Source organism: Nerophis ophidion, linkage group LG03, assembly GCF_033978795.1.
Source record: "Nerophis ophidion isolate RoL-2023_Sa linkage group LG03, RoL_Noph_v1.0, whole genome shotgun sequence".
In the NCBI taxonomy this organism is placed as follows: domain Eukaryota; kingdom Metazoa; phylum Chordata; class Actinopteri; order Syngnathiformes; family Syngnathidae; genus Nerophis; species Nerophis ophidion.
In genome coordinates, this window is record NC_084613.1 from 9037937 (window position 1) to 9053167 (window position 15231).

Below are 15231 nucleotides of genomic sequence, written 5' to 3' on the forward strand. Positions count from 1 at the left end.
TATAACTTTATAGTGACATGCAAAATTGAGTTTCAAATAATAATAACAATAATAATTAAAAATTATCAATGGCATATCAAATCAAATTTAAATAAAAATTGAATGCCTCTTTTGTATTTGCAGCCTTCTGAGGTAAATATCAACATTAACTTTTTCCAGAGGCTAATACGTTTGAAAATAAAATAATGAATAAATCAACCATTCAGGCCTTTTTAATGTCAGGTGGGCGGGGCTCGGGTGGGCGGGGTTAGGGGGGTTTGTTGGTAGCGGGGAGGGGGGGGTGTATATTGTAGTGGTCCGGAAGAGTTAGTGCTGCAAGGGGTTCTGGGTATTTGTTATGTTGTGTTTATGTTGGTCATTCTTGTTTGGTGTGGGTTCACAGTGTGGCGCATATTTGTAACAGTGTTAAAGTTGTTTATATGGCCACCCTCAGTGTGACCTGTATGCTGTTGATCAAGTATGCCTTGCATTTACTTACATGTGTGTAGAAGCCACATATATTACGCGACTGGGCCGGCACGCTGTTTGTGAGGAGGAAAAACAGACTTGACGACAGGTTGTAGGGGACGCTAAAGGCAGTGCTTTTAAGGCACACCCCCGATATTGTTGTCCGGGTGGAATTCGGGAGAATGGTTGCACCGCGAGATTTTCGGGAGGTGCACTGAAATTCAACCATTCAGGCCTTTTTAATGTCGGGGCTCAGGTGGGCGGGGTTAGGGCGGTTTGTTGGTAGCGGAGAGGGGGGGTGTATATTGTAGTGGTCCGGAAGAGTTAGTGCTGCAAGGGGTTCTGGGTATTTGTTATGTTGTGTTTTTGTTGTGTTTATGTTGGTCATTCTTGTTTGGTGTGGGTTCACAGTGTGGCGCATATTTGTAACAGTGTTAAAGTTGGTTATATGGCCACCCTCAGTGTGACCTGTATGCTGTTGATCAAGTATGCCTTGCATTTACTTACATGTGTGTAGAAGCCACATATATTACGTGACTGGGCCGGCACGCTGTTTGTGAGGAGGAAAAACAGACTTGACGACAGGTTGTAGGGGACGCTAAAGGCAGTGCTTTTAAGGCACACCCCCGATATTGTTGTCCGGGTGGAATTCGGGAGAATGGTTGCACGGCGAGATTTTCGGGAGGGGCACTGAAATTCGGTGAATGCGGTGTTACAGCGGCACCGCTATATAGCACCGGCGGGCCAGCTCTAATGTTCATTTGATATTGCCTCAAGGGCCAAATGAAATTACACGGCGGGCCAGAGTTTGACACCTATGATCTAGGCCCAAAACCCTTAAAACAAGTAAAACACTAACATAAAATCTGCTTAGTGAGAATATTTATCTTATTAGACAGAAAATAAGCAAATATCACACTTCTTTGACATATTTAATCTTACTTCGATTTCAGTTTTTGCAGTGTGGGGGTACTTGAAGGTATGCCAAGGGGTACGTGAGAATTTTTTTAAATATTCTAAAAATAGCAAGAATTCAAAAATCCTTTATAAGTATATTTATTGAATAATACTTAAAAAAATATGAATGTAAGTTCATAAACTGTGAAAAGAAATACAACAATGCAATATTCAGTGTTGACAGCAAGATTTTTTGTGGACATGTTCAATAAATATTGATGTTTAAGATTTCTTTTTTTGTGAAGAAATGTTTAGAATGAAGTTGATGAATCCAGATGGATGTCTATAACAATCCCCAAAGAGGGCACTTCAAGTTGATGATTACTTCTATGCAGAGGTGGGTAGTAACGCGCTACATTTACTCCGTTACATCTACTTGAGTAACTTTTGGTATAAATTGTACTTCTAAGAGTAGTTTTTATGCAACATATTTTTACTTTTACTTGAGTATATTTATAGAGAAGAAACGCTACTTTTACTCCGCTCCATTTATCTGCAATCTGGTCACTACTCGCTACTTTTTTTTTTTTATCGATGTGTTAATGTTTGTTTTGATTGTTTTGATTTTGTCAGACACGCATTCAAAGTAGGAACCACGCGTGCCTGCGTTAAACCAAACACATGCAGTCACTGGTGACGTTGGACCAATCAAACAGAGCCAGACGGTCACATGACCGTCACACTTGGAAGCCGACATGTTGAAAAACTTATTGGGGTGTTACCATTTAGTGGTCAACTGTACGGAATATGTACTGTACTGTGCAATCTACTAATAAAAGTTTCAATCAATCAACCAATCAATTAAAAGTGTAAAGGAAAAAGGACACTTTTTATTTCAACCGTACTTCCCGTCATAAGCCTAAAGACTGATCGCGCAGTTCCTGTCTTCAAAATCTACCAATGCAAGTTTCAATCATTCAATCGATCAATGAATGCCTACTGAGCCTATGGAGCTGTTAAGTTATTGTGGCTCAATTTGCCTTAATTTTTTGTTTATTTTAATGTATTATTATTTAATATATAATATTGTTTTAGTTGCTTGAGAGATATTCCTGGCTCTGAATTTGCTCATTGCTATTTTTATGTTTTTGTGCATTATTTGTTGCCGTAATCAGGTTACTCATCAGTTACTCAGTACTTGAGTAGTTTTTTCACAACATACTTTTACTCAAGTAAATATTTGGGTGACTACTCCTTACTTTTACTTGAGTAATAAATCTCTAAAGTAACAGTACTCTTACTTGAGTACAATGCCTGGCTACTCTACCCACCTCTGCTTCTATGTATAGAAATCTTTATTTATAATTGAATCACTTGTTTATTTCTCAACAAGTTTTTAGTTATTTTTATGTCTTTTTTTTCCCAAATAGTTCAAGAAAGACCACTACAAATGAGCAATATTTTGCGCTGTTGTACAATTTAATAAATCAGAAACTGATGACATAGTGCTGTATTTTACTTATTTATCTCTTTTTTTTTCAAACAAAAATGCTTTGCTCTGATTAGGGGATACTTAAATTAAAAAAATGTTCACAGGGCGTAAATCACTGAAAAAAGGTTGAGAACCACTGAATTAGACAATGACATATTACGTGAATCCCTGTTAAATGTGTAACATGTGCATGGATGCTACTCACCGGTCTTCGCAGTGATATTATCGGCCATATCTTTGATGGTCTTTAAAAGCAGCCTGGAGCTGGAGGTGGTTGGCATGGCACCCTGTCGGCGCTGATTCCTCTGTTGCTGTTGCTTCAAGGCCTACAAGAAAAAGCAGCGTAAGAAAAGTCAAATATGTCAAAAAAAAAAGTGTGTATGTTCTCCGACAAGGGCACACTCCCTTCAGCTACTTTGCCTGCTCAACTGCCAGCTGAATGACAAAGGCTTGTGTAACACTGGCCAAAATACACAAAGTCGGAGGCTGAACGCTCCTCGGCGGCACAGATGGAGTGAATTACGATCTGCGCCCTCAATTGAAACCTCAACACACACACAGCAGACAGAAAATGCTGATCAGGTGGATTACGAGGACATGGACGCTGGAAAACTCAGCTTCGGGCATTGTTTTGCCTCCCCCTCATCCAGAAGACAAATTGTATTAGCCTCACAATGAGGACAGGTGTCCATGCAGGTCAACTACCCAAGCAATCCTCTAAATCAGGGGTCTCAAACTCAATTTACCTGGGTGCCACTGGATGCAAAGTCTGGGTGAGGCTGGGCCGCAAGATAAAATTTAAAAAATATATATATTTTTAAATGTCTTTATATTTATTTTCAACACAAAATAAAATGGTAAATGGGTTGTACTTGTATAGCGCTTTTCTACCGTTTTAAAGGGGAACATTATCACCAAACCTATGCAAGCGTCAATATATACCTTGATGTTGCAGAAAAAAGACCATGTGTTTTTTTAACCGATTTCCGAACTCTGAATGGGTGAATTTTGGCGAATTAAACGCCTTGTAGCGATGATGTCAGAACGTGACATCACCGAGGTAACACACCCGCCATTTTCATTTTCAGATTACAAACACCGGGTCTCAGCTCTGTTATTTTCCGTTTTTTCGACTATTTTTTGGAACCTTGGAGACATCATGCCTCGTCGGTGTGTCGGAGGGTGTAACAACACTAACAGGGAGGGATTCAAGTTGCACCACTGGCAAGAAATCTGCCGCCAGACCCCCATTGAATGTGCCAGAGTGTCTTCACATTTGACCGGCGATGCTAAGGCAGACATGGCACACAGAGATGTATGGATAACCTGCAGGTGCATTTGCAACGATTAAGTCAACGAAATCACAAAGGTGAGTTTTGTTGATGTTGTTGACTTATGTGCTAATCAGACATATTTGGTCGCAGCATGACTGCCAGCTAATCGATGCTCACATGCTATGCTAATCGATGCTAACATGCTACTTACGCTAGCTGTATGTTCATTTGAAATTAGATACCCACATTTAATGCGAAACAAACACTTACCAATCGACGGATTTAAGTTGCTCCAGTGTCACAAGATGCGAAAGTCCTGATCGTTTGGTCCGCACATTTTACCGGTGATGCTAATAAGGCAGCCATACTATGGGCCACTTCATTAGGTACACCCATGCTACGGCCGAATAGTGTCAATGGCTATTCGCTCAATAGCTTCAGTTTCTTCTTCAATTTCGTTTTCGCTATCTGCCTCCATACTCCGACCATCTGTTTCAATACATCCGTAATCTGTTGAATCGCTTAAGCCGCTGAAATCCGAGTCTGAATCCGAGCTAATGTCGCTATATCTTGCTGTGGTAACCGCCATGTTGTTTGTATTGACAGCACTGTATGACGTCACAGGGAAATGGACAGTCGCATCGCAAATAGCGAAAATCAAGAACTTTAAAGATTTTTTTAGGGATATTCCGGGAGGTGTAAAATTTTGAAAAAAACTTCGAAAAATAAAACAAGCTACTGGGAACTGATTTTTATTGTTTTTTACCCTTTTGAAATTGTGATAATGTTCCCCTTTAAAGGAACTCAAAGCGCTTTGACACTATTTCCACATTCACCCATTCACACACTGATGGCGGGAGCTGCCATGTATGGCGCTAACCAGGACCCGTCAGGAGCGAGGGTGAAGTGTCTTGCTCAAGGACCACAACGGACGTGACTAGGATGGTAGAAGGTGGGGATTGATATGAAACATACTTCAATGATGAGAGTATTTGGCGAGCGCCGTTTTGTCCTACTAATTTCGGCGGTCCTTGAACTCACCGTAGTTTGTTTACAGTCTCCGATGCTGCCACAGAAAGACATGTTTTATGCCACTCCGTCTTTGTCTCATTTTGTCCACCAAACGTGTTATGCTGTGCGTGAAAGCACAAAGGTGAGTTTTGTTGACGATACTGACTGGTGTGGAATGCTAATCAGGCATATTTTGGTCACGGCATGACTACGAGCTAATCAATGCTAACATGCTGCTTAGGCTAGCTGTATGTTCATATTGCATCATTACGCCTCATTGTTGCTATATTTAAGCTCATTTAGTTTCCTTTACTTACGTCCTCTGTGTATTTAATTTATATTTGCATGTCTCATGACACATTATCTGTATGTGACATTGGCTGCATGTCTAATAGTTGTTTGTGTAAAATATGTCAAAGAAGGTACATAGAAATGTAAAATTAGGTAAGTAAAAAGTCAAATGAGTTAAATAGAAGGTAGAAGAAGGTAAGTAGAAGGCAAAATAAGGTAAATTAAAGGTTAAAGATGGATTATTAAAGTTTAAATAAAATGAAACAAGTTAAAATATGTCAAATAAGGTAATTAAAAGGTAAAATAAGTTAAATAGAAGTTAAAATAAGGTAAATAAAAGATTCAAGGTAAAAAAAAAAGGTAAAAATAAGATAAAAAAAGGTAAATAGAAGGTAAACAGGGTAAAATAAGTCAAACATAGAAGGAAAAGAAGGCATATAGAAGGTAAAATCGTGCAAATATAAGGAAAACAGGGTAAAATAAGTCAAATATAGAAGGAAAAGAAGGTATATAGAAGGTAAAACAGTGTATATAGAAGGTAAACATGGTAAAATAAGTCAAATATAGAAGGAAAGGAAGGCATATTGAAGGTAAAACAGGGTAAACAGAAGGTAAACTGGGTAAAATAAGTCAAATGTAGAAGGCAAGGAAGGCATATAGAAGGTAAAACAGGGTATATAGAAGGTAAACATGGTAAAATAAGTCAAATATAGAAGGAAAGGAAGGCATATTGAAGGTAAAACAGGGTAAACAGAAGGTAAACTGGGTAAAAAAGGCATATATAGAAGGAAAAGAAGGCATTTAGAAGGTAAAACAGGGTGAAAGAAGATAAATAGAAAGTAAACAGGGTAAAATGTGTCAAATATAGAAGGAAAAGAAGGAATATAAAAGGTAAAACAGGGTAAAAGAAGGTAAACATGGTATAGAATTGTCAAATATAGAAGGAAAAGAAGGCATATAGAAGATAAAACAGTGCAAATATAAGGAAAACAGGGTAAAATAGGTCAAATATAGAAGGAAAAGAAGGTATATAGAAGGTAAACAGGGTAAATAGAAGGTGAAGTTGGTAAAATAAGTCAAATATAGAAGGAAAGGAAGGCATATAAAAGGTAAAACAGGGTCAATAGAAGGTAAACTTGGTAAAATAAGTCAAATATAGAGGGAAAGGAAGGCATATAAAAGGTAAAACAGGGTAAATAGAAGGTAAACATGGTAAAATAAGTCAAATATAGAAGGAAAGGAAGGCATATTGAAGGTAAAACAGGGTAAACAGAAGGTAAACTGGGTAAAATAAGTCAAATGTAGAAAGAAAGGAAGGCATATAGAAGGTAAAACAGGGTATATAGAAGGTAAACATGGTAAAATAAGTCAAATATAGAAGGAAAGGAAGGCATATTGAAGGTAAAACAGGGTAAATAGAAGGTAAACTGGGTAAAACAAGTCAAATATAGAAGGAAAAGACGGCATTTAGAAGGTGAAACGGGGAAAAAAGATAAATAGAAAGTAAACAGGGTAAAATGTGTCAAATATAGAAGGAAAAGAAGGAATATAGAAGGTAAAATAGGGTAAAAGAAGGTAAACATGGTAAAATAAGTCAAATATAGAAGGAAAAAAAGGCATATAGAAGGTAAAACAGTGCAAATATAAGGAAAACAGGGTAAAATAGGTCAAATATAGAAGGAAAAGAAGGTATATAGAAGGTAAAACAGGGTAAATAGAAGGTAAACTTGGTAAAATAAGTCAAATATAGAAGGAAAGGAAGGCATATAAAAGGTAAAACAGGGTAAATAGAACGTAAACATGGTAAAATAAGTCAAATATAGAAGGAAAGGAAGGCATATTGAAGGTAAAACAGGGTAAATAGAAGGTAAACTGGGTAAAACAAGTCAAATATAGAAGGAAAAGACGGCATTTAAAAAGGTAAAACAGAGGGAAAGAAGATAAATAGAAAGTAAACAGGGTAAAATGTGTCAAATATAGAAGGAAAAGAAGGAATATAGAAGGTAAAATAGGGTAAAAGAAGGTAAACATAGTAAAATAAGTCAAATATAGAAGGAAAAAAAGGCATATAGAAGGTAAAACAGTGCAAATATAAGGAAAACAGGGTAAAATAGGTCAAATATAGAAGGAAAAGAAGGTATATAGAAGGTAAAACAGGGTAAATAGAAGGTAAACTTGGTAAAATAAGTCAAATATAGAAAGAAAGGAAGGTATATTGAAGGTAAAACAGGGTAAGCAGAAGGTAAACTGGGTAAAATAAGTCAAATATAGAAGGAAAAGAAGGCATTTAGAAGGTAAAACAGGGGGAAAGAAGATAAATAGAAAGTAAACAGGGTAAAATGTGTCAAATATAGAAGGAAAAGAAGGAATATAGAAGGTAAAACAGGGTAAAAGAAGGTAAACATGGTAAAATATGTCAAATATAGAAGGAAAAGAAGGCATATTGAAGGTAAAACAGGGTAAACAGAAGGTAAACTGGGTAAAAAAGTCAAATATAGAAGGAAAATAAGGCATTTAGAAGGTAAAACAGGGGGAAAGAAGATAAATAGAAAGTAAACAGGGTAAAATGTGTCAAATATAGAAGGAAAAGAATGAATATAGAAGATAAAACAGGGTAAAAGAAGGTAAACATGGTAAAATATGTCAAATATAGAAGGAAAAGAATGAATATAGAAGATAAAACAGGGTAAACAGAGTAAATTAGTCAAATATAGAAGGAAAAGAAGGCATATAGAAGGTAAAGGAAGGCAAAACATGGCAAAAGAAGGTAAATAGACAGTAAAGGTTATGGCAAATATCAAAAATTGTTTATTTCAACTATTTTCCCGAAGATACACATTGAGGCTCTAAAGGTTTTTTTTGTCCAATTACTCGATTAATCAAACACACTCATCAATAGATTACTCGATTACCAAAATAAGCGACAGTTGCAGCTCTAATTTTCTTTGTAATCAATGTTAGCACAAAACAAAAACTTTTTCTTCTTAACCGAACAAGCAAATGTAAGAATGCACTTCTTAAACACGACAGCACGCGTCAGCTCGCCGCACGTTTTCAAATCGAAGTGCCGAACAACGTTTGTGTAGCCGATCTTGAACCTCAAAGGACGCACTTCTCACTCGGAGGCGGGCGGGACCCCCCTACCTGTTTGAGCGCCTTCTTGCTGTGCTTCTGCGAGGGCGAGATGAGCTTGGCGCCGGACACGGAAGGCGAGGCGCATCGAGGCTGCGGCGGTGAGGACGGCGGCGGCTGCAGCTTGGAGGGAACTGTGAGGACACACAAAGGACAGATGTTACAAAAGACACTTCCTGAGGGTGGTGCGCCGACTGTAACCCTTTTTTTGTGGCAATGAAACTCAAACTGCTGGCGAGCACAATGGCGGCAGATGGGATTACTTTGAGACAATAGAACAAAAATGATGCGGTCGGTGGCACCGTTGTTAGGAACAATCTCTGCAGACATTTTTAAGTCCATAATACAAACCCCGTTTCCATATGAGTTGGGAAATTGTGTTAGATGTAAATATAAACGGAATCCAATGATTTGCAAATCATTTTCAACCCATATTCAATTGAATGCACTACAAAGACAACATATTTGATGTTAAAACTCACAAACTTTATTTATTTTTGTAAATAATTAACTTAGAATTTCATGGCTGCAACACGTGCCAAAGTAGTTGGGAAAGGGCATGTTCACCGCTGTGTTACATCACCTTTTCTTTTAACAACACTCAATAAACGTTTGGGAACTGAGGAAACTAATTGTTGAAGCTTTGAAAGTGGAATTTTTCCCAATCTTGTTTTATGTAGAGCTTCAGTCCTTCAACAGTCCGCTGTCGTATTTTACGCTTCATAATGCGGCACACATTTTTGATGGGAGACAGGTCTGGACTGCAGGCGGGCCAGGAAAGTACCCGCGCTCTTTTTTTTTTACGAAGCCAAGCTGCTTGGCGTTGTCTTGCTGAAATAAGCAGGGGCGTTCATGAAAAAGACGGCGCTTAGATGGCAGCATATGTTGTTCCAAAACCTGTATGTACCTTTCAGCATTAATGGTGCCTTCACAAATGTGTAAGTTACCCATGCTTTGGGCACTAATGCACTCCCATACCATCACAGATGCTGGCTTTTGAACTTTGCGTCGATAACAGTCTGGATGGTTCGCTTCAGCTTTGGTCCGAATGACACGATGTCGAATATTTCCAAAAACAATTTGAAATGTGGACTCGTCAGACCGCATAACACTTTTCCACTTTGCATCAGTCCATCTTAGATGATCTCGGGCGCAGAGAAGCCGGCGGTGTTTCTGGATGTTGTTGATAAATGGCTTTCGCTTTGCATAGTAGAGCTTTAACTTGCACTTACAGATGTAGCGACAAACTGTGGTTTTCTGAAGTGTTCCTGAGCCCATGTGGTGATATCCTTTAGAGATTGATGTCGGCTTTTGTTACAATGCCGTCTGAGGCATTGAAGGTCACGGTCATTCAATGTTGGTTTCCGGCCATGCCGCTTACCTGGAGTGATTTCTCCAGATTCTCTGTACCTTTTGATGATATTATGGACCGTAGATGTTGAAATCCCTAAATTTCTTGCAATTGCACTTTGAAAAACGTTGTTCTTAAACTGTTTGACTATTTGCTCATGCAGTTGTGGACAAAGGGGTGTACCTCGCCCCATCCTTTCTTGTGAAAGACTGAGCATATTTTGGGAAGCTGCTTTTATTCCCAATCATGGCACCCACCTGTTTCTAATTAGCCTGCACACCTGTGGGATGTTCCAAATAAGTGTTTGATGAGCATTACTCAAATTTATCAGTATTTATTGCCACCTTTGGCAACTTCTTTGTCACGTGTTGCTGGCATCAGATTCTAAAGTCAATGATTAATTGCACAAAAAAAAATGTTTATCAGTTTGAACATCAAATATGTTGTCTTTGTAGCATATTCAACTGAATATGGGTTGAAAATGATTTGTAAATCATTGTATTCCGTTTATATTTATATCTAACACACTTTCCCAACTCATATGGAAACGAGGTCTGTAGACTACCACAGAGGTGTCAAAGTCGTTTTCACTGAGGGCCACATCGCAGTTATGTTTTGGCCGTTTCTAACAGTGAATACTATTATTACACCATTTTTTATGTATTTTATTAGTAGATTCTTTTTTAAACTAAAATGTAAAAAAATATGATAAATTGCAATAATTTCACCTCAAAATGTAGTGTTTGTTACTGTAAATGGAAAGACCGTACTGCTGTTTTTAATAGTAAAAATAGGCAGCTCACTTGCCAGAATTTTACTGTAAATTAATGTAAATTTTAAAAAATTGGAATTTTACAGTACAATTTTGGCACCTGAGCTGCCAGTTTTTTTTCCCCGTTTTTTTAACCACAACTGTAGATTTTTGGTGTATTACTGTAAATGCCAAAACGGCACCACAGTTTGTTACATTAAAAAAAAGTTGTTTTTTTTTTCTCGGGGCGGTATAGCTCGGTTGGAAGAGTGGGCGTGCCAGCAACTTGAGGGTTGCAGGTTCGATCCCCGCTTACGCCATCCTAGTCACTGCCGTTGTGTCCTTGGGCAAGACACTTTACCCACCTGCTCCCAGTGCCACCCACACTGGTTTAAATGTAACTTAGATATTGGGTTTCACTATGTAAAGCGCTTTGAGTCACTAGAGAAAAAAGCGCTATATAAATATAATTCACTTCACTTCTCATTTAGAGAAAAATGCTGTAAAAACCACAGCAAATTTCACAATTTTACCATGAAATCCATTGCTACTTTTACATTGCACAATTAGATGCATAACTTACTTTGAAATCATTATTATTAGTATTTATCCATCCATTTTCTACCGCTTATTCCCTTTTGGGGTCGCGGGGGGCGCTGGCGCCTATCTCAGCTACAATCGGGCGGAAGGCGGGGTACACCCTGGACAAGTCGCCACCTCATCGCAGGGCCAACACAGATAGACAGACAAAATTCACACTCACATTCAAACAATAGGGCCAATTTTAGTGTTGCCAATCAACCTATCCCCAGGTGCATGTCTTTGGAGGTGGGAGGAAGCCGGAGTACCCGGAGGGAACCCACGCATTCACGGGGAGAACATGCAAACTCCACACTGAAAGATCCCGAGCCTGGATTTGAACCCAGAACTGCAGGAGCTTTGTATTGTGAGGCAGACGCACTAACCCCTCTGCCACCGAGAAGCCATTATTAGTATTTATTTAACCGCCAATTATGTTCGCTTGAATATTGTCTAATTATGCAAAAATATATCAGCAAACATTAAACCATATTTTAAATAGAAATAAAAATTATTAGTATTTATTTCTATTTAAAATATGGTTTAATGTTTGCTGATATATTTTTGCATAATTAGACAATATTCAAGTGAACATAATTGGCGATTAAATGGAGTACCGTATTTTTCGGACTATAAGTCGCAGTTTTTTTCATAGTTGGTGCGACTTATGCTCAGGAGCGACTTATGTGTTAAATTATTAACAAATTACCGTAAAATATCAAATAATATTATTGGGAATAAGCGGTAGAAAATGGATGGATGGATGGATTATTTAGTTCATTCACGTAATAGACTAGAAATATAAGAATTCATGGGATTTAGCGATTAGGAGTGACAGATTGTTTGGTAAAGGTATAGCATGTTCTATATGTTGTAGTTATTTGAATTATTAATATGTTACGTTAACATACCAGGCACCTTCTCAGTTGCTTATTTATGTCTCATATAACGTACACTTATTCAGCCTGTTGTTCGTTCTTTATTTATTTTAAATTGCCTTTCAAATATCTATTCTTGGTGTTGGGTTTCATCAAATAAATTTCCCCCAAAAATGCGACTTATATATGTTTTTTATACATATACTGTACATAAACATTCACTGTACAAACAAACATACATATACACATTCTGTTCATATACAAGTACATATACATACGTACACTCATGCACATAATCATGTTTCATCAAACATATATCAATGCTGTTGCCCTAGGGTAAACTGGGTAACACAAGGCATATTGACAGAGCTTCAACCATTGTTACTATAACAATCTACAAGATTAATATCGGTTGCCTCTCTCTCTTACCTTTCATCTTTCGGTATTCCTTCTTCTTTTTTCCTTTTTTATTTTTATTATCTTTCTAGCTATCATTATGTATACGTATCGTTGCATTTGAACAACTTTATTGTTGATAATAGAGGTAATCTATTGGTTTTGTTCATGATCAATAGCGCTTTTTCTATTGGTATTTGTATTGCTCCAGTTTTAGTGTAAAAATGCTCATTGTCATGACTATATTATTTATTTCACTAACTGCTTATTTGCTATCACTTTTACGATCATATTTGTACATATTGTATGTGCTGGTGTTGTTCTATTGTTGTTGTTGTTATTGTTGTATTTGCTGTTGTTGTTTTTGTCTCTCTGTCTACTCCCCCTCTTATCCCCACAATTTCCCACTCTGTCTTCCTTTTTTTTCCTCTTTCTATCCCCTCCTGCTCCGGCCCGGCTGCACCAAATGATAATATAAATACATTTAATAAAGTCACATTCAAATAAGACAACAAGAGAAGTATCTTACACTTCTCTTTTGTAAAGTAAATCTGAAGAGCCGATATGGGTAATTTACATGAACTATATGATTTGCCTGAGAAGCTGGACAGGACAAAAAAAAAAAAAATTATGCATAATTACTTCTTAATTATGCATTTTCGGCCGGTGCGACTTATATTCCGGAGCGATTTATACTCTGAAAAATGCGGTAGTAAGACTGCGTACATACCTCCCCTCATCCACTTTCTTCTGCGGCCTTCCTGATGACTGCTGCTGTGGCGGTTCTCCGTGCTACGGGAGTCGGAAAGGTTGTCGCTGCTGTCCTCGGACACCTCACCCGACAGCTCCTTTGCCGCCTCGGAAATGTCCTTCTAGGGTACACACAGCAGGTTGCGGTTTGCCCACCTCGCGCTGGGTGTCGCCCGACTGACCTTCAGCGTGTACACCCCCATCCTGCCCGGGACCTTGTAGAACATCCCCTCCTCGCCGCGGGAGTTTGTGTGCAACATGGCGTTCAGGCATGCCAGCGGCGACGTTCCGCTGCGTTGGGAGAGGATGTGTGTTAATTACATTGTCAAAGGCTGCTTTTTAGGCACGGGGAGAAAACACGAGTTTCGTTTTGTCGGACGAGAACTCTCCTGCTTGAAATGAACGGGTCGAATTTTCCTCAAACTCGTCCCGATCCTTTGTGGTATTTTTGTGCTGCAGACATTTTTGTTTGTGCCGTTACGCTTTTTCAGTTATTCTAGAGTACATGTTCTGACTAGTGATGTCATCCAGCCCCTATTATTTATCTTTGTTTACCTTTTACTTACTTATTTACTAGGGCTGGGCGATGTATCGATATACCGTATTTTTCGGACTATAGGTCACAGTTTTTTTCAAAGTACGGCCGGGGGACCGACTTATACTCAGGAGCGACTTATGTGTGAAATTATTAACATCAAATATTATTATTTAGCTCATTCTCACGTAAGAGACACGAATTTAGCACTAAACTGGAACTAAAAAGGGTCTTAGAGTAGGGCTTAATTCCGGCAGCTAGAGAAGCCGCTGCCTCACTGTGCACCGCCATGGTAAAGTAGTCTACTACTATTTACCTTCTATTTACCTTCTTTTAACCTTATTTTACCTTTTATTTACTTTATTTTTTACCTTGTTTCACCTTCTCTTACTTTCAATTCACGTCTGCTACCTTCTATTTGCCATCTTTTACGTTCTATTTAACTTATTTTAACCTGATTATACCTTTTATTTACTTTTTTTTTTTTACCTTGTTTTACCTTCTCTTACTTTCAATTCACGTCTGCTACCGTCTATTTACCATCTTTTACCTTCTATTTAACTTCTTTTAACTTTATTTTACCTTTTATTTACTTTTTTTTTTACCTTGTTTCACCTTTTCTTACATTCAATTCACGTCTGCTACCTTCAATTACCAGGTATAACCTTCTATTTCCCTTCTTTTAACCTTAGTTTACCTTTTATTTACTTTTTCTTTTACCTTGTTTCACCTTCTCTTACTTTCAATTCACGTCTGCTACTTTCAATTTACCATCTTTTACCTTCTTTTAACCTTAATATACTTTTTATTTACTTTTTTTTTATACCTTGTTTCACTTTCTCTTACTTTCAATTCACATCTGCTACCTTCAATTTACCATCTTTTACCTTATTTTACCTTTTATTTACTTTTTTTTTTACCGTGTTTCACCTTCTCTTACTTTCAATTCACGTCTGCTACCTTCAATTTACCATCTTTTACCTTCTATTTACCTTCTTTTAACCGTATTCTACCTTTTATTTACTTTTTTTTTACGGTGTTTCACCTTCTCTTACTTTCAATTCACGTCTGCTACCTTCAATTTACCATCGTTTACCTTCTTTTAACCTTATTATACCTTTTACTTTTTTTTAACCTTTTTTCACCTTCTCTTATTTTCAATTCCCATCTGCTACCTTCAATTTACCATTTTTACCTTCTATTTACCTTCTTTTAACCTTACTTTACTTTTTATTTACTTTTTTTTTTACCTTGTTTCACCTTCTCTTACTTTCAATTCACATCTGCTACCTTGAATTTACCATCTTTTACCTTCTATTTACCTTCTTTTAACCTTATTCTACCTTTTATTTACTTTTTTTTTACTGTGTTTCACCTTCTCTTACTTACAATTCACGTTTGCTACCTTCAATTACCAGGTATAACCTTATATTTCCCTTCTTTTAAC

General features: G+C 37.6%; 1 protein-coding gene across 2 annotated transcripts in view; it reads right to left on the reverse strand.

Annotated features, from left to right (window-relative positions):
• Positions 1-15231, reverse strand: part of asxl2 (ASXL transcriptional regulator 2) — a 42326-nt gene that overhangs the window by 18739 nt on the left and 8356 nt on the right. The window contains exons 3-6 of one of the 2 annotated variants that reach the window (XM_061894179.1): positions 13432-13540; positions 13230-13368; positions 8557-8678; positions 3042-3162 (exon numbers count right to left, since the gene is read on the reverse strand). In XM_061894179.1, coding sequence (XP_061750163.1) covers positions 3042-3162; positions 8557-8678; positions 13230-13368; positions 13432-13540 — 491 coding nt within the window. Of the gene's footprint in view, positions 1-3041; positions 3163-8556; positions 8679-13229; positions 13372-13431; positions 13541-15231 lie in introns of both variants that reach the window. The other variant, XM_061894178.1, reaches the window with a different exon arrangement.